This window comes from Anomalospiza imberbis, chromosome 3 (genome assembly GCF_031753505.1).
Source record: "Anomalospiza imberbis isolate Cuckoo-Finch-1a 21T00152 chromosome 3, ASM3175350v1, whole genome shotgun sequence".
NCBI lineage: Eukaryota > Metazoa > Chordata > Aves > Passeriformes > Viduidae > Anomalospiza > Anomalospiza imberbis.
The window spans coordinates 89,328,616-89,355,254 of NC_089683.1; the positions used below are offsets into that span (position 1 = coordinate 89,328,616).

Sequence of the window (26,639 nt, forward strand, 5' to 3'; positions counted from 1 at the left end):
TGAGGCTGGATCTTCGTTTATGCATTTGACTTTGGTGCTTCAACAGGCAATTTCTTTACAATCCAGGATTTTAATTTTTCTATTTCAGTTCTGTTCAGCTCATGATTGAGGTTTGGAAAAGTATGAAGTGATGTTGATACTCCCAGAGACTTTAACATCTTGTTGGTCTCTTCACCCCATGAGTAGAGAACTAGTTCATCAGCAGTTCCATGGCACTGAAATAATTCTGGAAGAGCACTTTCATTTCTTTTCAAAGCCTAGATGGACAGGAGACACTGTCAGACATACTGCCAAAAATTTAAAAGGAATATTTACAATTACATGGTGACAGTTATCGCACTTACTGATCTACATTTTAGGGGTCATATTGTGCTGTCTCTGTAGAAGTAAAAAAGGAAGTACTGGAAAAAACTGCCCTTCAAATTCCAATTCAATAACTCTTGACAAATGATAGGGTTTACTTTAAGGTCTATACCCCTCTTCAAATAAGAGAAACAGAAAAAAAACTCATGACAGCAAATGGAGCTCATGAGTATTATAATGCATCACACACTTTAAAAGAATACTTATGCTTACACAGACTCTTTAACAATTAAGGACAACTAGTAAAGCATTTCATTTGTTAATCTCTTTCTACACTTCAATATTGTACTGCCTGTGCAAAAAAGTGCAATAAAACATTATTTAAAGACAGCTTTAAAGCCTCACTTTCCTAATATTCTGATTACATATTTCCTGGAAATAGTGTAAGTTTAGAATGTGAATCAACTGCCTCAGATGTATAGACATGTATATTGAATTTTAATCACCATGTTTTCCATGTAGCTAAGCATGTTTTCTATAATATCTACTACACACTCACCTGGTAAACAGCAGAGTCTTTATTCAGAAAACTGGACAAGGCAAAGACTCCTGCCAGATCCTGATGAAACCTAAAGGCCAAATGCATTGCCATTCCACCTCCCATTGAAAAGCCTCCTAGGATGCAACAAAAAAAACAAAGATTTTTCTATAAGTCTTTGTAACCCAATGTACAATTTATTATTTTCAGACTTGTTTCTTTTCTACATAATACAACAAAAAAAACCCCATCTTGAGTACCATAAAGGTTACAAAGATTTTAGAATCACAGAATCACTTAGGTTGGAAAAGACCTTTAAGATCATCAAGCCCAACCAATGACCCAACACCACCTTGTCAAGTAGACCATGGAACCAAGTGCCCCATTCGGTCATTTCTTGAACACCTCCAGCACCTCTCTGGGCAGCCCATCCCAATGTTTAACAACATTTCTGTGAAGAATTCCTTATGACATCCAACCTGAACCTTATGTGGCATAGCTTGAGATTTAAATCAAAGCATGATGCAATTAGGATACTGGATAGCTAAAGCAGTGCTGAAGATTCATTACTGAGAGAGGACAAAAATACCATTATGCCATTACTTCAGAAGCCATTTGTATATGGTCCCTACCAAGTAGCTGAATACTGTGGCCATACATACTCTGACATTAAAAAAGTAAAACTCTGTGAACAGGTAATTCTCACTGCTTTTTGTATTCAAATTTCTCCCCTAGGCTAGTGGCATTCACACATGAAAGATCTCTATTGTACATAATCAATGAGCATTCACATTAAACTAGCATTAAGGATATTTTTGTTGTTATACCTTGAGATATAATAAATAGGGAACAAATGCAATGTACTCCCCCTGAGCTCTAACAGGATCTCTGAATTAATGGACTTCTGTGGTCCATATGTCTCTTCAACTACACTAATTCCTTACTCAAGATAATTCCTCAGGGATGAGTTTTATATGACAAATCCTTATTCACATTACTTCACAAGGACACAGTACACAGGCCATTATATTGACTGTATGCAGATAATGAATAGAGTGAAGTTTCCTTTATTTTCTTATGCACAATCTGGTCACTTATTTCATTTCCTTTTGATCACTCTGAAGAATGCTGTCATCCCCAAACCCCAAAGCAGCTCTTGTACTCTAAGAGACCATTTTGTATTTGCTTACAAATAAATGCAGACAATGCTTTGTCAACAAATAAAATTAAGTCAATTTTAAGTATTTCAGATTACAGGAAGAAAAGCTTCATTGAAAAGTCATTACTAGTTTGTAAATGATTTAATCTTAAAATTTTGTACCCAGTTAGTCACAATCTGGCACACTGTCTGCAATTACTCACCAGCAGTCTTTGACAATGCAGTCACCTTCTGTTTAGAAGAATATTAGGTAATGGTTCTTTTATGTGGCTCATACTACTACAAGAAAATGCAATACAAAGGACTAGCTCTTTGATTTGCATGGGAATACCTGAAGTTTATCACCTGATCCCATGACAATCTCCAAGTAAATGCCATATGGTAAATGCTTCAAAAACAATTTGAATGAGCATGATGCAGACTATTGTTTCAATTACAAGAACCATTTTAGTATAAGTGTATATTTGACATAACATATAAAAGACATTGTCAGTCAAGAACTTCCAGAAGAATTCAAATTTTGGATGAAGGAAAAATAAGAGGCAGGTATAGATATTACACAAAACAACCATATGAAATGACAGAGCATAAACAAAACACAGAAGTACATGTATACAGATGATATCAGCGTGAAGAATACATAAAGTGTACAACATTGTTAAGCAGATCGTGTCAGGAGTGTTAGACAAAATCAAAATGACACAGCAACATTTCATCCTTAATGGGCAGAACATTGCAAGGTCTTCACCAATCTACTTCTCTACTTGAGATCAATCTACTTCCAAGACACACAAAGACTGTGCACAGAAGTTCAGAGTTTGCCAGTAGATATTAAATTTAGAAGTATGCTCACTTTCAGTTTTCCCCTCATGCCTATTTTAATGAGAACTGTTATTAATGCTTCACAACAGTTAAACAGGGTTAGCTCAACAATACTCAGTGTGCCAGTTCAGGAAAGCACCTAACTCTTTGTGTTAATTTCCCTGACTCACAAAGGAGGTTTATGTGTAGACTAATAGGGGAATACACACAAAAGACTCAATTATGTAAAACACTTCCAGTTGCAGAGAAAGTTCACTCAAGGATGCATTTACGACCTCATATCTGCTTCAGTGTAGTGCTGATTTTTAGGTAATAACCCTCTGCAATAAGAAGAAAGCTGCTTGTGACTCACCTTGACAGCTGAGAAAGATCTGCTGAAATCACACAATTGTCACACTTCCAAACTAAAGAATTTGAATCAGAAAGAAACTCCCATGCAATACTTCACTAAAACTAAAACATTCATTTCTGAAATATAATCTCTAACTAAATTCAGGTAACCTCAGGCACAGGATGATTAACACAGTCTGAACAGAAACTCAATTTTTCCTACAGAATTTATTCCTCATTCACCACAGTTGCCATTTTTCAGTGATAAAACATTCCTTGTAAATGGCCTTAGGAGCCTTGTAAACAAAACTCCAGCTCACTTTTGTAAAAGATCTTGATTTGCATTGATTTGCATTAATTTGCTTCCCGTTTGTTTGAAATGATTACCTGAAATGATAACCTAATGATGACACTTCAACATTATATGCGGTTCAGGAAATCAAGTATTTACCTACTGTCAAACTTTAGCTTTATTTGTTTCTTTGTACTTTGTCTAACAATGTCTGTGTTTGCATCTCAGAAAACACTAACTTTATTATCCAGCACAAAGGTTTATTTTGTATCTCTTGTCCTGTATACATAAGAGAATGCTAAAAATTGCCCTCTCCCCAGTACATCACTTTAGTGGCTGCAATGAGCTATTACTGAATTCAGAAAGTTCTTTAGGTGTTCAATCTCATTCACAGAAAGAACAGCTCTCTCGCACACACAGGTTTGACATTGCCAAGTGCATCCTGAATCATATAGACCTGACTGTAAAATGCCTTAGTCTATTTGTTATAATGATTATGGAATTAGGAAACACAATCATCACTTTTTCACTCTTTTCAGTAAAACTTGAACATGCGCTCAAAGGTGCTTGCCATTCTAGAAATCACAGCCATGGGGAAAAAAAAGTAGTTATAAATCATATCTAGTGAACAAATTTTGAAGAAAAAAAGGAACAGGAGAAGCTAAACCCCAGATTTTGATGAGATTAGGATTTGGACTTGGGTGTAGGGGTGTAGTTGGGGGTGTTTGTTTTAAGCAGTATTTTCTTACTAGTTTCTCTGTATTAGTTTTTCTTCATCTTTCCTGTATTTCTTCCCATTTGTCAGTACCGCTTTGGTAACAAAGTGGCAAGAAATGAATCCTCCAGCACACAGTGACTGTGCCAGCACAGCACAAGACAAACACTCTTCTGTTGTTTAAGGCTACACCAGCATATTCAGAAATTGTCTTGGCCTGTTCTGATATTATTACAATACATTACATACTCTTGCCTCCTTTTCATTCCATTCTCACAGCATTTTTCATTCTCAATTTCTCCTTTTTTAGTATTTCAACGTAGAGTTGCTTTAATCAGTTTGTTATCAGAAATTTCTCCCTAAAGCTACATTCCAGTTTACTTTCCCCTCTCCCTAGGGATTATGTGATTTACCTTCTATTAATGGTAACAGCACAACCTTGTTCTACACATCATTTGCAAGGAAGCTGACTTTCTGTTTTGACCTTCCATTTTCATTAATGAATGGAAGTATTATATACATTTAACTGTTCACAAATGAATATCAGCTAAGAGTACAAATGCCAGTGGAACAGCAAACTCCCTTCTCCACAGAACTCCCTGAACACTGCTCCTGTGTTAAGTACTCAAAAATGTGCTTTGTCTCAAGTGGATTTCCTCACAGCAGTGATTTTCTCCTTTTAATCTCTTCATGAAAATTCATCAAACCCAAACCTTGCACACCAGCAGAACTGCAATGAACAGTTTCCACCTTTGATAGCCTTGTTATTCTGGTTGTTACTTAGTCTTTACAAGAGCAACAAACTTGAGAGTCTTTACAAGAACAAAGGCAACTTCCCTTGAGTGGCTCAGTCACTTACTCTTGTTAGGAACATGAATCAATTTTCTACCCAACTTTCTCACCAGTCAAAACACATTTTGAAATGCATATTTAAGTGGTATGACTTTTATCACTTTCTTGTAAAAACAAGTGTACTATTGTTTCTAACATATCAACTCGCAGTAAAACCAGAAACAGTTATAATTTTATTTTCAACTGTTACAGGTAATAGAGGGGAAGCCAACATGTGTACCTAAGGGGTCATAATTTTTAGCACTGGAAGGAAAATAAAATCCATGAAAAGTCTTGAATCAATTTTTATTAAGATGTTACTCTGCCAATCTATGGCTTGCTTCATTTACCTAGTGTGTTTTCTTGGTTGTTTCTAGAGAGGACAGCAGAGTCCTGCTGCAACACTTAACTGTCATTTTTACAGTCAGCATAACCGCACAACATGGGAAAATGGAAGAGAATAACCTATCCTTTATGCTCACAATATTTGTGACTCTAAACTGAATCACAGGGAGGAAAGTGGAAAATAGCTCTCTAAAGCAAAGAGTAGTGATGCACAGAAACAAGCTGCTGTTCTACAGAGCTGTGAACCTTCTGTAAGCAAAGATCTTTTAGAATTCAGAAAAGCAATAGTAAGGATTTGCCTAAATAGAGCTGAGCCTGCACTGGCACATGACAGTTGAATAGCAAATGTTGTGAAGTCTCACTTTTCTACAATTCTGTTGGCACAACTGTGAAGAAAGTACAGGTTAATTTGTATCCTTTGGCATGTTGGCACAACTCTCAAGCATTCTAAAAGTCCATCCATCCATTTAATTTTGCACTGAATTCAGGTATTTATTAAAGATGAGTAAGGATATGTCTTCAAGAGTTCCTAGTAAGATTGAAAAGATCAGAACTTGATTCACTTTCTTTTCTTACTGAAGTCATTATCTTATATGCAATGACAATATCATTACTGAATTATTTTTGAATTATTTTATTAGCTTACTTCTGTGAGTCTTATTTACTTTTAATCTTCACTATCATTTGCTAAACATGTCATTCACCATACTGGGAATGTGTCATCTTTCAGAGTCTTTAGATACATTGACACCATCAAATGCTGGGAAATAAAGTAACAAGTAATGGTCTACTGTTGGTTAAAATTAGCATTGTATCTCCCACTGAAAGACTTAAGAAGGAAACAGAAAGATTAATTTGTTAATGTCTCTTTTTACTGCCTGATGTGTGAGCGAGAGTAGCAGAGATCCAAAAGAGAAACATGGTCAGTTAAAAAGAAACCCCAAAACCAAGAGGAGCAAACATTTCCCCTCGAGTATAAATGCAAGGCAAATTTACACTGATGCACTGAAAATTAATAAAATGTTGCAGGTATTACGGGGCAGATGGACTAACAGTACTGCTTTCAGCCCAGCATCACAGGCACAATTTAGATAAATCACAAAGCCATGTAATGGGAGGTACAGAAAGAGAAATCTCCTTTGAATTGCAGAGACAAACAGCAAAATAAACCCATAAATTTACTACGTAAGAACAAGACAGTAAGTACCTCTGAATGGAAGACAATGTCCTCCTAATAAAGACAGAAGATAGAAAATAGGATGAGTGACAGCAAAAGGCTTAGAAGCCAAAAGCATAAAGTGCCAAGATTGTGGGTGAAATAGATGGCTCAACACTTCAATGATTTATTGTTGGAAGTTTTTATCTCCACATATTTATAGGATCTGCTCTCTGGGGTGTCAAAGCCAAGCTATTTCCCCTCCATCCCATTCTCACACACACTGAGAGAGAAGGAAATGCTAATATTTACAAGAAGCACAGAGCTTTCATGTTACTTCCACCGTGCTTCAGTAGCTATGTAAGAAGTCTAGCAATAAACAAAAAGTGGTTGTGTGTCTCGTGTTATTGTTACAGCACAAGAGGTCAGGAATCATGCATGTGTTTTTTGGCATTTAGTCAAATCTGCAGGACTGTTATGGAAAGTTTATTTTCACTGGCTGCTTACATGAGTGACTACAGGTGGCAGAGACCAATGCGCTTGGATCAGCACTTCTGCGCTACACAAAAAGTGACCTGTGAAAGCAGGAAAGCAGTGCTAAATTAAGAACAAAAAAAGAACAAAAAGACTGCCTTTCACTAAAGTGTAGTTGACTGCAGCAAGCCCTATCAAAATGCTCAAAAAACGAGAGGGCCATTTCTTTCAAGAGCTTCTATTCAAGAGCTTGAATAAGATTGTTAAAATCTTAAACAGTTTTCACTGAAGTTGACTTATTTTACAGGGCACTGTCACTATGGAACCAATTAATAAAACCCAAAACAACAGAACAACCAGCACAAGAAAACAAAAAACAAAACCACCGTCACCTGAAACTGTTAGGAGATAGGAATGGGTAGATAAGCCATGTCACAAAATTAATATGGATGTTTTAAAAACAAGACTTCCTTTAGATCCAGCAAACTAAGTAATTTATTTCCTTAGAAGAAGATTCATATAGCAGTTGTTAAAATCAAGGCTGCACCAGCATTTTCCTTGATAAGAAAGAGAGGAGTGGCACTGTACAACCTGGACTCCATCCTCAGGTTTAGACTTCTGATCTAGAAGCAGTCTGAAGTAAATTTCAGAGGTATCGAAGCAAACAATGCAGGCTACAATTTCTTTCAGAGAAAATGCTCTTACTGTCCCACTATCTCAAGCTTTGCGGAAAGTCTGAATGGCTCAAGAAGGGGAATCATCCCCCAGAACACCAGGTGCTGGGCTTCTCATTTTCCATGTTTGAGAGCCCACTGCTGCTCCTCGTCTCTTCCCACTCACTCACCTTTGCACAGTGCTCTCTCAGATCTTGCCTTCTTATCCCACACCTCTGAGCTGTCAGCAGCTGCCCACCTTCCTGCTTTCCTAACACCTTGCTCACCCTCATCCAACAATATCTGACACTCACCCTCAGCCTGTAATTTCTGGTCCTCTATTCTATATAAAACCATAACCTTCAATCTTGTTACACTCCTCATACTCATTTTGTTTTCTTTCCAGTCATTAAAACTCCCACTTACTACAAAATGCTCACTCAACTCAATTCTCCTTAACCCTTTAAGGAGCATTTCATTCCCTATAAAAGCCTTCATACGACCGCTCTGCTCTTTGGTTTCTGTGACCCTCCCCAAAAAGGCTGTTCTTCACAAACCCCCAAGTTCTCCAATTGCTTTTCTCAACTATTTTGTCTCTGTTTTCTGTAATAAGATATGTACCATTATGGATCTCCAACATGACTCAACAGCACTGAATGCACTATGAATTCATAGTAAAATTTCACCCTGGCCTCCCCTGCTATCAATGTCTTATTTTTTCCCTTTACCTCACAAAGGCTGCCTCCTCCAACTCCATGGTACCAGCAGTGACAAACTCACTGTCTGCCCACCATCTGTTACCTTAGGCCTCATCTTATTGTACCAAAAGGATATTCCTGACATTTTCCAAGAGAAATCTAAAAATATCTGACAGAACTTAGTTATCTGACATTCTAAGCAAGTAACCAAACCTTCCATTATCTCCTGTACACCAATCTTCTAAACTCAGAAAAAATTCAGGCCACACATTTCTCCTTTTTGAGTTGACATTACAGTTTGGTGCCAACATATATTACATGCGGACTTGGCCTCATACTTTCTTTTGATCAAAAAATCAGAGAATGGTTTGGGTTGGAAGAAACTCTAAAGATCATTTTCCAGTTATCCTGATATAGGCAGGAAGTCCTTTCACTAGACCAGATTCCTCAGGGCCCCATCCAACCTGGCCTTGAACACTTTCAGGGATGGACATCCCCAGCTTCTCTGGGCAATCTGTTCCAGTGTGTCACGACCCTCAAAGTAATGAATTTCTTTTTAATATCTAATCTAAACCTGCACTCTTTCAGTCTAAAGCCATTCCATCTTGTCCTATCATTACATGGACTTGTAAAAAGTCCCTCCTCAGCTTTCTTGCGAGCCCCTTTAGGTATTGAAGGTGCTGCAAGATCTCACCAGAGCCTTCTGTTCTCCAGGCTGAATGATATAAATCTGCAGAGTACCTTTACAAAAGTCCTAATTTCCTGTAAGAAAGAATGCCAGAAGATGGGCAATTATTTGCACAAAATCCTAAGACAATTAATGTCACCTTTATGCATAGAGACCTTAGAGGATCTCTAAGCTTCATTCTTCACTGCATCAAACACTGGTTAATCATCAAAAACAGCAGAGAAAAGGCACAAAGTTCTTGTGGAAGAACACTTAATCTTGTACAGCCACAAGTGATACAATTTTCCACTACCAAGTTTTTTATGCATCCGCATGAGTCCCCTTCTGTACTTCGGATGAAGTAACTCAGGGCTGCCTTATTTTGCTTCTTGCATAAATATTGGACTGAACCATGAGGATGCATGCTTGTAGTCTCTGTCAGGTGGGGAAACAAAGCTTTCAAGAGTGACAAAACAAGTACAGTTATTTCTGATTTATATGTGAGGAATGCAAACACACAGAGACGGGGACTTCCAAAGAATCTACGGGATGAAACACTCAGTGCATGCCAACTTCCTTACTCTGCTTATGACTTGGAAAAAAACTTTCATACTTCGCAATCTGGCTATTCCTAATTTTGAAGGCTACAGAGAAAAGGAAAACAGCCTAGTAGCACACTGGATCTGTACATAGAGCATCTCCCAGCTCACTCAACAGCAAAGCACCTGCACTTCTCCAGCTGCTTTCAAGCCAGCAGGTATAACAACACAGGAAAGACAGATCAAAGGGATTCTGTTGACAGCCATCCAAAACAATGCACTCACTCTGCAGCCAGTGCAATGAGCCAGAAAGGGAAAGCAAACACAGGCCTTCACAAAGCAACATGGGGCTGGACCAGGAAAACACACCAGGCTGAATGGTAGTGGCTTGGCCATGCAAGATTTTGATGGCATGACTCAGTTGGGCATACATTTATAAGATCCCACTTTAAGAGTTTTTTTCCCCAACCTGAAATAATTTGTGGTCTAGAGATGGGACAGGGAGTCAAAGACTTGTGAATTCTCGTTCCCTCTCTGCCATAGCCTGTTTCATCATCCTCAACTCCTGTGCCTCAGCACCCACCATTTATTTCACTGAAGTATAGTGAAAGTTACTGGAAATTTGTGGAAAGAGAAATAAAGATAGACACATATGAGCTATTACAGCTAATACTTCATTTGTTATCAAGTGTCAGCCTTTAGTGCTATGTAACATGCACATTTTTCCTTCATGAATTAATTTAACTCAAAATGATTAGAGCAGTAAGGAAAAGTCCATGATTATTTATATGCTACAACTCCATTCTCCAAAATGCACGTCATTTTTGGAAAGTGTACTTTTCCATCCTTGAAAATGGTTTAAAGGAAATAGTAAAACGATGTACTTCTCAAAGTAAATCACTGCCCACTCTATTTTAAATAATGATTACAAATGACTGTTGAAAATAAAAACAGTTTTACATTTTCAGGATACTGCTTACAGTTAGCCACATTCCCCACCTGATATGGGTTTAAATAAGGATTCACTATTGCTGAGGACTGGCTATGGAAAAGGTTGTTCTGCAGTTTCAAGCCATGCTCATGACCCCTCAGGATAGCATAAATTCAAAGAAGATAATCTCTTAACCATTAAAAAAACGTTAGAATAAACACATTATAAATAAATCTCTTACCTATGAGTATCCTGTTCTTGGCAATGCCATTCTTAACCTCATCGTTGATCAGGTCTGTAAGGCCCTGGCACATGGAATCAATGCTTTCAATGTGTTCAGGACAGTCATTACAGATCTTATACCTGTCAAACCACACATTGGAAAAAGCTCCTTTCATAGGTGTATATGGCCTAGAGTGATGGAAGGAAAGAAAACAAATGATTACCCAAGCACAGGATTAAAAGCCTTGATCATATGTGATAAATTAAAAATAATCAGTGTATCTCCAGCAAAGGAGAGAATAAACATCTTTGAGATCTAACTCCATTTACATCCAGTCACATTGCATTTCCTTGCACTGAAGTCATGGTCCTTCAAGAATGAAGCCAACATTTGGAAGTTATGTAAAATGCAATTTTCAGCCAGTTAAGTGTTAAGGTTGGTTAGGTCAGCTAAACATTTTAAATCTTAAGCCTGTCAAGAGGTTCTTAATCCTGAACAAAGCTAGGGTTCAAATCCACACTGGAATACAACAAACTGAAATAACTTCTAAACCAGACAGCTCTGCAGGAACTAACTTTATGGAATTCAATTGCCTAATTCTTGACAAAACTGACAGGGGATGGATATTATGAACCTCTAGGTATTAAAAATAACCTGCCTATTTTTCTTTCTGTCAAGTAAATACAGCCATCCTCATCTTAATGGGGCAGGTATCTCATAAACATAACTGAAAGAAATGCCACGTGCTTACTGGACTGGTGTACAAACAAGAGTTATGATACTCCTCACCATAATACTGTGCTGTTGGAATGTCATTTTAAGTGCTTCAACAGGTTGCCTAAACCCTAGATAATCAAGAAACCTTCAATTCAAAGAAGCTTTTTCTTTGGTTTTAAATAAAGATGATTAATAGAACCCTGAAGTCCCAAGAAAGGTGATCTAATTGCCTTGCAATGGCTTTACAATATATTACAAAACACACTGCTATGAGATCGATCATCTCAAACAAAGCCCCTTGAAACCCTTATTTGCTATGTTCAACCAGGATAAATTCTTCACTTTTATTTAAGCTTAGATCAGATTACAATCATCATCCACAAAACAGACAGCTTTTGATACATTTCTGGATGGGAACACACTGAAAATGCTAAAGTTGACTTCTGTGCTGTCTCTGGAGTTTTTTCAATGCTGGGATTAAACAAAGCCACAACTAACCTAAAATGAGAAAGCCACTAATTCAGTTATTCTTATTGAAGGAACAAATTCTGCCTTTATAAACACCAGAGAGTCTTCACATATGTAAACATCTATTTCTAAACCAGTACTGCCACTAGGATGAGTGTTCAAGATAATACTATTTGGACTATTCAGTCATAAAAGTAAAAAATGAGAGAACATAGGTTTTCTTCTGCCTGTTGTCATGAACACAAAAAAAGCCCATTACTTAAAATTTGGTACGAAAAATTGAAAGAGGGAACAAACAGCAACTGAAAGAGGCAACAAACAGCAACAGATAGGTACAAACAGAAACACTACAGGTTCATCTTTTTCAGCAGAGCTTCAGGGTACCCTAAATGTACTGTTATTGAAACTGCCATACAGTATGTGGTCAAGTGCCTGAAGTAATCCCTCATTTCCTGAATTCAAAACAAACTCTATACTCAAGCACCAGAATTTTAAAAATTGAGCTATTCGTTTTCAAGCTAGCCCTTACTTGTCTATTAAAAAGTTAACTCCAAAATTAAAGGAAATTCAGTGGAAAAATCTTGTATACCCAGCAACTTAAAGCTGAATTTAAAAAATAGTATTAAAATTATTTGCTTTCTTGAGTGTCTTTACTTTGGAATTCTGTCTCCAGAAATGCACTGATCAACACCTAAAAAATAAGATCACAAATATCTAATTACAAAAGTCAGTTTTTAAGAGCAGACATTCCAGTCAAATCTATAAAGAGCAGAATCAATGGAGTTTCTGGAAGTCACTTGGACAATGTGACATACAACAGATGAAATGCCCAGGCAAACAGCATTTAATCCATTAATTTATCTTCTCTCAAACACTTTTACATCAATCCTGATTAAAATGCTTAGCAGCCAGAGTACTTCATTTTCTAGTAATGTGTGAAAGGTTTTAGTATTACTACAAGAAGCTGACCTGGATTTATTATTACAGCAGGTTAACCTCCAGGATTTATATGGAACATAGATACATACATATACTGCATTACAGCAATTAACTTTTACATTCCATAAATATTAAAACATGTTTCTCCACAACTAAATGACAAAATCATGACATTTAAAACAGAACAAAATTCATCATGAGATTGTAATACTTGATCAGATGTTGAAATTCAGGACTTCTCCCAGCTGGTTTTGCAAATTCTTCATAAGACAGATGAAAGACCAGTGTCTTTCAAGCCCACAGGAAAAGACCTCCAAGCAAACGGACAAGTGGCCTTCAGCTGCTTCAAAAGCATCCTTGCTTTCTCAGACTCTTGATTTCTCAGAAATGCATTAAAAATAACCTTTACATAAAGCTGAGAAATAAGATTCTTTTAATGGTTCACCCAACTGGTACATCTGTTTTAGTCATTCACCTTTTTCTTTAAATAATCCCTTTATTAGCTGGCACACTACAACTCAGACATTACCACGGTAAACAAATATGTTTGGCATGGAACCATCTGTACAGCTCCAAGAATACAGCACCAAATTTTTTCATACAATTAAACCACAAAAAAACCCCAAAAAACCCATGTTACTATGACACGAGAAGCTGGACTGAAATATGCAAAAGCAAAAAAAAAAAAAAAAAAACAAACCCAAAAAAACAGAGTGGAGTGGAAGAGTGGAAACTACATCCAACAAGATCAACATGGTCAGTTAAGGACAATGTCAGACCAAATAATCAGCTTTAAGTTTGGAATTTTTTTGCTCTCTTAAGTTTAATTAAACTCACACCATTAGTCCATCTGTGCCTCACTTTCTTTATTCTTTTTTAAAAAAATATAGTAGAAATAAAGCTCTGTGTCCCTAATACTGTGTGCTGTTGAAAGAGGGAATGAAAATATAGAGTCCCCCAAGTTGTGTGGGCATTTTTTCTCATTTGGTTTTAAGGGGTGTGTGTGAGTATGTTTTGCTTGTTCTGGAGTACATAAAAGATTCAAATTCATATAAGAAAACAAGAACCAAGAATCCTCTCTCTGTGTAGATCCAGCTTCCAAACTTGTATCCATTTTTAAGAGACACACGAAAGAAATTTCAATTTGTACAAATTTCTTTCTTAACATTTAAAAGTTAGGAGAACGGACAGCAAAGGAGACATGGCTGATATCAAACATCATTTAAGAAACTGTAGGGATTAGGAGGATCAGAATCTTTAAAATGATCCCCAACATCCCCAAATCACTCTAAATCACGTTTTCTGATTAGTTTATAGGTCCTATTTGTAAGGGCGTCATTGTAGATCAATACACCTCTTGCATGAGAGTGCAGTCTCAAGAAGATCCTACACAATAATTCAGTGTCTTGAAAGGAAAATATTTCCTGTAATATCTTTGTAAGTACTTGTCATCCTTTCCATCTCAGACAGAAGTAATTTTCACAGTTGATTTCACTGCAAAGTTTCAAAGTAATATCATTACAGATTTTACAAATTCAAGATGGATTAGGTTCTGCTAACCTGAGTTCTGTAGCAATGAAGAAAACATGATGAAAAGTAGGTAGCAGCAACACCATCTATCTCCACCTTTACGAAGCATGAGTATATCCTCTAGACCTTCTTACTCATGTTTAGAATTGTGCCAGCTAGCTGGAATTATCTTAACAGAAGTGAAGAGCAACCCAATTATGCTACACAAGGTTCAAATTCAGATCTCAAACCACGGCAAATTCCATCTCCAAAATGATGCTATTAGCATAGTGATTCACATAAAACTACAGGTGGTTTTGTTCATTACCCAATAAATCATTGTCCCTTTCCAACATTTTAAGTTAGAAGACAAGACAGCAGTTCTAGGTGCTTTATATGAGACAGCACATTGATAAATGGCAAGTATTCTTCCCCTAGCTCTTTCTCCTGATGCACGATTGTATCACTGCCTTCATGCTCAGGACTATGATCACCCTGAATTAGCAGACACATAAACCCAGACCACTGGTGCTGGCTTACAGGCTTCCAGACAGAACTTCCCGAAATGTCAGATAGAACTGGAAATTTATAGTGAAGTTGGCCTTCAAGACTGAAATAATGACAAAAAAAGATAAAAAAATACTGAAATCCTCGATTTTTCCTGCTTCCCAAACTCATCTCCTCCCAGTTAGGAGGTAGGGCCTCTCAAATTGTAATGTTGCCTTTTGGAAGACTGTGCACCCCTCTGAAAAAATCTACAGGGCACACTACCACAGTAGTTCCACACTGCTCTGCTGAGACTCCAGCTGGAGAACTACATCCAGTCCTGGAATCCTCAGAACAGGAAAGACATGGACCTGTTGGAGCAGGTCCAGAGGAGGGCCACAAAAATGATCAGATCACCTCTTCCCACAAAGAAAGGCTGAGAGAGTTGGGTTTGTTCAGCCTGTAGGAGATAAAGCTCCAGGGAGACCTTATTGAAGCCTTCCAGTACCTAAAGGGACCTATAAGAAAGATGGGAACACACCTTTTAGTGGGACCTGCTGCAACAGGAAAAGGGGGAATGACTTCAAATTGGTTGGATTTAGACAAGATATAAGGAAGACTGGTTTTTACAAGAAGGGTGCTGAAACACCAACAGAGGCTGAACAGAGGTGGTAGATGCCCCACCCCTGGAAACATTTTAGGACAGGCTGGATGGGATTTCAAGCAACATGATCTAGTTGAAGATCTCCCTGCTCATTGTTGGGGGCGTGTTAAACTAGATGACCTTGAAAGGTCCCTTCCAATCCAAAATATTGTGTTTTAGAAGGAAATCTTGATTCTCTTAAAGCTGATGGCAGGTTTTTTGAATGAAAGCAAATTACTCCCTAATCCCAAATTCTCTCATAGCATAATATCACTGCTGAATTTCAGTACTATATTTCAATAGAAAATTTAGGTCCAAAATATGTTTTTTAATTCCCACTGTCTGCTTGAAGCAGAAAGCAAATTTTAAAAGAAATGGGGAGGAAAGCAGAGAACCCAGCTAGTCAAATAAGAAGTATAAATCAGAAACTCTAGTCCAAGGTACATCTTGTGTTAAAACTGGGAGTCAGCATATCTTAACAATGAAGCTTTGTGGTATGGTAACAGAGCATATAATGTGTCCAAAATTCAAGCAGCTTTAACTTAGAACTATACTTAAAAAAAAAAAAAAAAAAAAAAAGGAAGGCAAGAGTCATCTCCATGAGGAGCAATTTTGGCTATGCTCCAGAAAAGGCTGTGCCTGTTCACTCAACCACATGCAAATGCTTTCGATAGAGTTGTTCTGGATGCACATTGTCTGAAATAAGAGCTGACTGAGCCAGTACAGAACGGTTACCTGAAGAAATACTATGCTGACAGCTTTTGTTACTTGAGACAAATCTTATTCATTCAAGACAAAGGGAGCTGCAATAGAGTCTGGCATAAAACTCTGGGAGAAATTAAGTTTGTTTCTGTTTCTTTGTTTTTGTGGGTTTGCTGGGTTGGTTTCATTGTTTGGGGGATTTTTTTTTTTTTTTGGAGACAGTGGTGTAAATTCGGGGGATTGGTACTAATCAGAGAACAGCAATAATTTTATGGTTGAAAAGACCATAAAAGACCTTTAATACACATTGCCAGTTCCTCAGCAACCAATAGAGACTGCCTTACAAATTCACCGAAAGAAAGTGGCAAGAGGAAAACCAAGGTCCAATCTGCATCAGTTGTCCTTTATGGGATCTGAAAGGCACTCTGGGATTCAAAGTGGCATCTTTCACCAGCTGGTGGCAAACAACACTGAGGATGGATGAATGACACTAGCTAAGCACAGAAACCTTTGAAAAGCAAGAACATAGAATGGCACAAAACTTAGAAATCCACAACTGCTTGCTGGGAGGGTGATATAAAAATGATTGTCTCCAATTCTTCTTTACCAGAAAAGGGCTGAGAGAAGAAAAACAAGATGAAGGATGCCTAAGAACACAATGCAGTAAAAGGGATTAGAAATCCAAGATAATTTCCATCGTGTTCTAATTTGTTTTCCCCAAGCATGACTACAGTTATCTCTGACAAGTGTTTAGTGCATCCCACGTGTTATTTAGCATCTGATGCAAGCATTAGATATATGCAGTTTTCCTCATCTAATCCCAGAGCAGAAATAAAAGGAAAATACAAAGTTTATCCAAACATACTTCAAGCATTATTATGCAGAACACGTTGAATTTCTACTTAAAGCAGATGAAAGAACCACCCCATGATACCAACCCAAACCTCTCCCATTTTTCCCTCAAGCTCCCACCTTTAAAAAAGACTCCTTTGTGTTAAATTTATGAATGAGGTTAGGATTTACAAAAGTCAAGGATTAATAACATTTGCATCAGCCAAAAACAGTATGATAGGCACTGAGCACACTCCCCTCCAATCCATGTCAAGTCCGAGCTGCAGTACCCCTGCTGCTTTTCCAATCCGAGGCCTCTCACAGGCAGAGGCCGCCAGAGAAGCTGAGTGGTGCCAAACTGTCTGGTGGTTTTGTGATAGAGCCAGATGGGGACTATGGTGAGATGAAGCTCATTTCCACCCATGAGCTGAGCAAAGATGTAAATTTAGGAGAAAAGATGGAGTAGTGGGCCTTTTAGTCCTTACCAGCCACATAATGATAATGGAAATTAGAATAAATTGCGCCCCCCCCCCCCCCCCACTCCAGATAACAAATTCTGCACAGAGACTTATGTCCCACAGAAAGATTTGTTGAGTGAATGTCAAAAAGATCCATGAAATAGCCAAAGTATTATTTATAGCTGATTTTCTGACTTGCAAAAGAAAAGGACTGTCAGAATGGAATGCAAGACAACGCAAAGAATCTTTGGCCTAGATTTTTCAGGGAATTACAGAAGGCAAGGTATATGTATTAAAACAAGCAGAGCCTAAATGGTTTTAGATTTACCACGTTAGCTCCTGCAATGCCAATTTAAACTATCATTTTCTATTAAAAAAAAAGTTTAAATTGGGTGGTATTCAGTTCTGATTTAGAAACTCAATAGAAACCTAATGTTTAAGTCACAATTGTAGCAGCTGAAACAGTATTTAAAGTTGTAGGCATCCTGACCCAAATAAAAAGGAAAAAAGGAAACCCTTTCCTTTAAAACTATTAGTGTAGACGTGGCTTTAGGGATTGCATCAGCTACTAGGGCTCCAATTTGAGCTTGTTTTTTTTTTTAAAGATATATATTAGCATTACAATGGAGAGAAAATAGAATTCTGTTGTGCTTGACAAGTTTAATCTATGCGCAGAAGCACTAATCTTGACAAAAAGCTTGATACAGTTAAAACAAGTTCTCGACTCATTTCTAAGTATCCCAGAAAAAACAGAAAAGAACCCCCAAACCTCCAAGCAATGTGTAATACTTTTCATTTGTAAAGCACAATTTGTATACACCAGGTAAATACACTTAATTTCTAAACATATTCCAAATTCAGGCGTCAATACTGTCACTGCATCACATCAAGCCTTTGAATCCACATATTTTTTCCATTTTTATCTAAGCATGCTTTTTACCATATGCAATTTACTTAGTATTTTTGCAGATTTTTCTTTTTTAACTGTAAATTTCACTATTGACATTCTGTTATTTTTGTTCAAGAAACAACCAAATATGAGATTCATTGCACTTTCCAATGCGAGGGGGAATAAATGAGACAAAATGCTGCAAACACTGCCTGTCCAGGGGACATCAGGTGATTGCTCTCTGCACAAACCCTGAATATCACAAAAAATATTAAAGAAAAGTAAATCTCTTAAAAAAAAAGAAGTGTTACTTTTTACAGAGACCTATAGAGAAGAGTAAAAAAACAGTTTTATAAAATGCAGTTCAGTAACATTCCATTGCTTTTACCCATAATCTCCTCTAGTGTTTGCCGAAATCAATGCTAGTGAAGCCAAAGAACATATTTCAGAATTCTTCCTGATTATATGCTGGACTGGTTTTCCAAAATAATTTTCAAATACATTGACTCTTGAATCAAAACATGTCTGAACCTCTGATGCTGTACAAAGTAAAAATATGCATGTTTCAGCACCTGGGATAAAATCTAAACAAAACATAAGTATAACCCAAATCCATCCTTCACCAAAAAAAAAAAAAAAAATTCAATGTTTTGTTGAAAAATGTGAATTCCACTGCTTTTCAAAACTCTGTTGAACAGACGTGAAGAATGTATATCTATGGATCTATTAATTTCCATCAAAAATGTGAGGAGGTGTTCCTGACCTGCAGTTTATCCTGCCAAAGCCCCCTGCTTTGCAGTTATATCATCAAATCTGCTTTTACTGGCTTAACTACTTTGACAGAGAACATTCATCGTGCATGTGCAAAGTTATCCTGGAAAATACAGGAGCTCAGAGTATGAAGTACATCCACATTAACAGTATTTTGCCAGAAAAGCACATCAGCCGATCCTAGGAGGGTGTTGCCAAGCTTCAAGCTTTTCTTTGATTTCATCATCAGCACAAGAACCTGTAGGCAAGTTTTGCACTGACAGTGCAGCGGCAGGTTAGAGACCCACAGAAGCGCTCTCCCAGCAGCCTGATTTTCAGCCAGCACATTCCTCAGCCTCTGTGTGGGCAAAGAACCTCTTTTCAGAATCTTCTCAGCAGATCTGCATGCCCATGAGCACCCAGCTATAGGTCTCATTAGCAAGGAGGCTGAATTCCTCCCTTGCTGCCAGAAACATTTTGAATTCTTATCAAAACATATATACATATAAATATACACATACATAAAACCAACACATATATTCAAGTTTAATTACTTTAATGTCTGCCATTCAAGTTTGGAAGTTCTAGGCCTTGCTTTTATTTTCTGTGAAAGAAAGGAATGCAAGTGTTACAACATCATTTCAAAAAAGCATAATGTGGTTTGTTCTTGAATACCAAAACAATATGAAATAGGTCTGTAAATGCTTCGCTATTTTGGTTTCAACCAATGACGTGTATCATCACAAACTTCAGCACTGCTGGAAACAGAGGCAAACTGCTTAGGAGCATCTGTTATATTTTACTGTGTCAGCTAGGGTTGTTTATCAGCAACAGAGGGCTATGCACAAGAGTGCTTTGCTAGTTAAAGATAAACAGTGTGGGTATTTTATATTCTTTGAATATACAACTTTTCTGTTTTGCTAAAAGCCACTTCTGAATCAGCTCATGCATGACTCTACTTGGTCTAGAAAAGAACAAGAGTAACCTCAACTTAGAAAAAAAAGAGAGTGAAATAAACTGTTTATTCACATATTTAATAAAAACAGTATTTTCCCATCTGTTTACCAAAGTACTGAAATTCGAAGTAGTAAGACAAAATCAAATTCCTTCATTTGAGTCAGGAGGTGTTGCTGGTTAATCATTCATACATTGTTTACATCTGTAGTTACCCAAAGAAACCAGAACAAATAAGAAAAGGACTGGACCTCAGAAGTGCAGTGGGATGGAAAAGTCAAGCACTGGCCCAGCAGATATAGTCTGAGGTGCTCTGGCTGCATCTAACATAAGGAGAAAAATAATTTCCCAGGGGAGCAGCTCCTCCTGCATTTCCCCAGTATCTGCTGTGCTGGGAGGGAAGCAGTGGATCCCCTCAGCATGTGTGATGTGCCACTGATAACTCTAGCATCACTTTAGCCTGTCATCTGTGAAGTAACAAGCACATTATTTACAGAAAATGGGATTCACTCCCTACTAACCCAGAATACACTGCTTCAAAGGCTTCTACTCACAGGCTTGATTTTTCTGTAACACAGTGAATACATTCACACTTCAATCTCTCAGTTGCTTTTCCTGCCCAAGTAAATCATAAAAAATACATGGTCAAGGAAAAGGTTTTTTTTTTCTTTCATGTACTAATAAGTGCCAGACAAAATCTGCTATTATACTTGCTTACACTCTCCAATAATATTTTCCTGACTTTGGAACCTTTGTACCTCAAAAGTCTATGTCACAATTTCCTTTTCTGTTCAGCATTAATCCACACATGCACAAATTCAGAAAGAAACTCCACCCCATTACCTTTCAAGGAAACATTTTCCTAACTTAGAGACACAGACACCTTAAAAAATTGTATTAAGAAAAATTAAACACCTCTGAAATTTTGTATTATATATTTAATATATGTTACAAACATAATATATGTAATTAATTATATATTCCATATTTATTATTATTTTTGGATAGCTATGGGGGTGGGTGTCCAACTTTTAGCCTCTAGGTTCGACCACATTAACTTTCAAATTCCTGCAGGAAAAAATTTTAATCTATACTTCCATATACCCCTGAATACACAATGTCATTTAATAACAAGACTTGGGCTCACAGCAAATGTTGAACTCAATTCTCTTTGAAATAGTTGGGCCAGGATTCAAACAAGAAGTAATGTGCATTTTTGAATTCCCAGTCCTTTCTCCAGGAGCTGAGGATCATTGACATCCTACTTGCCAAAAAGACCAACCACCTTCAATACTGAAACCTGGCACTAAATACAACACAATATTTTAATAGTTAATATATGGGAGTTATTATGGGTAGGATTGTGATCTGAATAATGACTCTCTAATGCCACTACAACACACATTGCAGGAGAATCTTCTATTTATATGAAGGAAATGGAAAGCTACTATGACGACAATATACAAATTTCAAATAGAGGCTGTGACCTCTGGGAATCATTTACAGTCTTAACCACTTAAAATCACTTAAAATCACAGCTCCTGGACAACAATGCATGACTGAGCTTCACTTTTGTCAAAAAGCATATACATGAGAAAGAAGAAAGAATTGTAAAGACAATTTGTACTAATATCCAGAACTGCGTTTTATAGCACTGGAGCAGAGGAACTTAATCCTACAGTTGCAATATATTAAACAGTACCTGGCAGGAGCTGTTGGGTAAATTACTTTTATATGTTGGAATGCCATGTCTTGATTCAAAATTTGTTTTATCCATGCTCTTGCTCCTTGGCCAGTATCACCTGTATCACACACAAGAGTACAAGAATTATTCTGTGTATTTAGCAAGAAAATTATACAATGTCAAATATACTTCAGATTGACTTAATTTCAAATTATGAAGTTAATACACTAAAATGCTAAAACAGAACTTTCTTGAAGAACTTGAGTCCCCTTTCCAATGGACTCAAAACTTTCTAGAAAAAGACTACGTAAGAGATCCCACAACATAAGTTTAATCAATACTTTACTACATTCAATGACTTAAGTATCTCCCAAGCAGACACAAGGACTTACCTCTTACTTACAGTTTACCATATTTGCTCTTAAGCGATAAACAAAAATCTTGATGAACATCTTAAAAAGTGAGGTAAAATAACTGTTGCTTCCCTTAGAAAAGTTAGTTACTTTTACTAGAGAATTTTATATTAACCCAATTCAGAACCCAGTAAAAAAGATCTTCACATTTAATTATGCTAACATTGCACATAAGCTTTACGGGAAAAAGAGGATTTGTAAAGAGATAGGTTCAGTTAAAAAATCTAGCAGACTCTTAAAGAAACCTTCACCACACAGTTCTGTTTGAAAACTAGTTGCAATCCACTCCCAATTTGGTTTTTTTTCCAAGTCTTACCAACGGAGGCTATGGCCAAAACCCCTGCAGACTGAAGTGCCAGGAACAGGATGAATTCTTCTGTAGATAGCATTTGCTTCTTTTAAATAAATATACATCAGACAGTGTCTCCAGCTTCTCTTTGCACAACTGGTATCTTCAGCCATAATTTCACTGCCACCTCTCTCAAAAGCAGGCACAAATAAGTCCTCAGCATAATACAATACTTCAAGCTTAAGCAAACCGGTCCATCAAGGAATATATTTTACAGTAGGAAGGATGTTCAACCTAAAAAATTGAGTGGTGGCTCAGCAGACTGGAATTTCACTATTGCTACTCATACTAGAGGACTTCAGCCTTGCTTGAAGTTGAGTTTCCCACATATTATCAACTCAAAATGTTAATATTCTCTATTATTTTAGCTCATGTTGTTTGGTTTGACTTTAGAACTCACTCTATTCTTTTCAATAAAATGGCCAAACAAACAAACAAACAAAAAAAACAACAAAACAAAACAAAATAAAACCACAAAAAAAACCACAACCACTGTCCTTAGCCAGGCTTATTGGCACATTACATGGGCTTATCTGAACAATCCCACATGAATATACCAATTCATTGTTAAAATTATTATAATTCCCCAGTGGAGAAAATCTGCTCTTAAGCACTCTAACAAAATTCAGATGGTTTTTATTTACAAACATAATTAATGTATCTTCAAAATTAAAACAGAAGGCAAGAGGCTTAAAACCCAGTAATATTTTTCCTGTTAAGCACAATTAGCATAACTAGAACTAACTGTTCTGTGACCTAAACACTCCATGTGACAAATAAAAAACACAATTGCAAAACTGACACAAATCTTACCCTGTGTTAAGTTAAACAGTAAAATCCAAGTTACCGCCTTAACTGGATGCTTCAGAAAATATCCCCACAAGCACTTTGCTTTATGTAAGTACTGTGATCTGAAGTCCAAACACACCTCTGATTCTTCTCAGAGAATTCAAGAACACTCTTGACATACAAGGGTTTCCTCAAGGCCTTTGTCACCTTACTTATAAACAATGTATCTTCGGGAGGCTTGAATTAACATTTTTTCTATACACTGTTTTTTTTTTCCATTAGAAAGCCAAGGTCTAGGCCTTACAAATACTTGCACAGAATGAACCCTCAGGTAAATCAACCAACTGTCTCAATGATGACAGAATTGGGACTTAGGTCTTTACAAATTTCTTAATGATGTAGGATAAATCATTATTTTATTATTTATTCCTACCTCTTAAACATCGCAAAGATCTGTAGAAACATTTACTGTTATTGAAGACAATTTGTCCATTAAAACGTCACAGAAAACTCAGTAAGAGAAAATTTAACTATGACCTTCTGTGTCAAGAATTGTCATAGTCCAAATGCTACTCAAACATGAGCACTTGTATACTCAGATAATGTATTTTTATTTGCTAGGAACAGAACTTGGAGGAGAGGGAGGAAAAGAGGAGACCGTGACATCAAACAAAAGGCAACAAACCTCCTGAAATGCTAGCCTTTCAGGCTCTTCTGAAATTTTGCCATTATATGTTCTGAACACTACAAAAAGAAGCAAATGATGGGTGATTCTGCTTTGAGTTAGTTTATAAACTGAAAAAGACTGATGGCAGCTTTATTATCTTCTTCTCCCTCCTCAAGTAAAATATTAGTTCCTTTCCTTTCAAATATAGTTTGTATTTCCAAGTATTCTTTCTGTGCAAAGTTTAAACTTAACATGTAACATGTAGACTGAACATTAGGAAAAACTTATTCACCAAAAGGGCTTTCAAGCACTGGAACAGGCTGCCCAGGAAAGTCACTGAGTCACCATCCCTGGAGGTACTTAAAAGATGTGTAGATGTGGCACTTAAGGACATGGTTTAGTGGTGGACTTGGCAGAGTTTGGTTAATGGTTGGACTCGATGTTCTAAAAGGTCTTTTCCAGCCTATGAATCTGTGCTTGTTACAACTTGCAGAGTTGTAATCCTCAGCCTAAAAAGCTATGACATACTTGCTATGTCCATTTGCTTTCCCTGCCAAGCTACCAAATGGAACCTCTACCTAAATCCAATGTATAGTACCAGGGTTGTTCTAATACTTTTTTATACCATTTTACATTTGAATTCTGCATTTTTTATAGTTTGTCTAAAGCAAGCATTATGTACAAAATGGATTCATGCCATTTGACTGGCACTTTCCATCACAAGTGCTGTACAAAGGTTTACAACTCAGGCTTACAGGCCAGCCCACAGCAACAGCACTCTAGTGACTTCTGTTTTAAATTCTATTCTGTGGAACTGCTAGAAACCAAATAAAACCACCCCATTACAAACATTATGAACAAAATAATATATATTAAAAAAGAAAATTGTAGAGTACTTTAACCACATGTGGAATCAACCTCTAACCATAATCTGCCCTTACTCCTCCAACATTACAGAAAATTATTTCCTCAAGCATTAAAGCATTAGCATTAACAAGAAAGCTGAACACATAAACTCTTTCACTTTCATTCTTTTACTCACAGAATTTTTAAAAAGCAAAATTCAACTAGATTATAAAAATGAAACTAATTTAGTAGGGATCCACATCTTTGTAAAACTAAACAGAAGCACCAGCTAAAAGCAAAAGTAAGCAAATACAGGGAAAGTGATGACCACGTTGCCATATGCACATGGGCAGCTCAGTGATATCGATTCTCAAGGCCTTGATCTAGTAAAGACCTAAGATTACTGGGTTTTTTTCTTTTCTTTTATTTTAACATCACATGGACTTTGATATTTAGCTCATTAGAAACAACTGTTTAGGAATTAAACCCACCAAAACACGTGCTCTCCTGCCCTCAGACCAGTCATTGATATAGGAACTCCCCTCTGCAGAGGGTGGCCATGAAGCTGGTCTGGACATGGACAGGGCCCTTCTGAACAATCAGAAGGTGGTAAATGAACGCTGGCTTTCAAAGGGTGCCAACAGTACTCTCATGCCCATTCTAAAACAGCAAGAGCCACTTTACTGTGAAAGTCATCCTCTGAATGTAGCTATCCTCTGAGAGGGACAATTTAGGGAGCAAAAGGACTCGAAGAAACGCTATGAAGTGTAAGGTCGGGTACCAGGAAAAGGTTTTTCACCCAGAAGGAGGCTGGGCTCTAGAACAGGCTCCCCAGGGCAGGGGTCACAGCACCAGGAAGCCTGACAGAGTCCAAAAAGCCTCTGGACAGTGCTCTCAGGCACACGGTGTGACTCTCGGGGTGCCCTGTGCAGGGCCAGGAGCTGGCGTGTGATGATCCTGACGTTCCGCTTCCAACCGAGCACGTTCCGTGATCTCCCGGAACGCGTGTGTTCTCACGGAAGCCGGTCTGGTGGGAGCCGGCACCGTTCCTGTGGGACTCTCTCCGGGCACCTGCACACGGCTTTGCCGCCCATCGCCTCCACCTTGCGGGCCCGAGGAGGGCAGAGCCGCGAGGACAGGGTCACCTCAAAGCCCTTGCCCAGTGCTGGCAGCCGCCGCGGCCGCCCCGTCCCGCCGCCCCCTCCCGCAGCACCGGAGGGGCCGACCCTGCCCGCTTCACCCGCTCCCCGGAGCGCCCTGTCCCCACGGGCAGCGGGGAGAGAAGGGAGGGAAAGCAAGCACCTGAGCCGTGCAGGAAGATGAGGGAGGCGGTGTGCCTGCCCGCGGGGGACACCACGCTCCGCTGCAGCGCTGCGGGCGCCGCCATGCCCAGCGCTCTCCTCCTCCTCCTCCGGGCCAGCCCTGCCGGTTCCGGGCCTGCACTCGCCCTGTCTCCGCCCCCCGCTCCTCTGCTGAGGCAACCCCGGCTCTCCTGGCACCGGGCTGGGAAACTTGTCACTCCAGGCGCTGCGCTAGGTTAGCGAAGCTTGTTTACAGGCAGCGCGGACACGCTCCAGATGCTGTATTTAGCAGCGTCCTGTGACAGGGACTGTTCCGCGCCTTTGGTGTCACATGTGTGAGAAAGAAAACCCCGCGGGCATGTGCCCCAGTGCACTCCCTGCCTTTATTCGAATAAAGTTGCAGGAGTCCTCTGTCTCCCTTTTGGACATAAACCTCTGGCGTTTGTGGATTATCCTGGCACACTTGTGCGGGGAGGTGTCGGGCTGCAGCAGCCCTTCAAGGGCAAGGCCTGGCTGCTGGAGAGCCATGGGGAGGCGGGGGACACTGGTGGCTCCTTCGAGCCGCAGC

The 26,639-nt window shown here is 38.2% G+C and overlaps 1 protein-coding gene across 1 annotated transcript; it reads right to left on the bottom strand.

Moving 5' to 3' along the window:
- On the bottom strand, positions 1 to 26,226 carry LYPLAL1 (lysophospholipase like 1). The gene is made up of 5 exons (XM_068185626.1): positions 26,073 to 26,226; positions 21,725 to 21,824; positions 10,695 to 10,864; positions 863 to 978; positions 1 to 257 (listed from the first exon to the last, which is right to left on the bottom strand). The coding sequence occupies exons 1-5, from the start codon at positions 26,155 to 26,157 to the stop codon at positions 18 to 20; spliced, it is 711 nt and encodes a 236-aa protein (XP_068041727.1). The 5' UTR covers positions 26,158 to 26,226; the 3' UTR covers positions 1 to 17.
- Between the last annotated feature and the right edge of the window lie 413 nt (positions 26,227 to 26,639).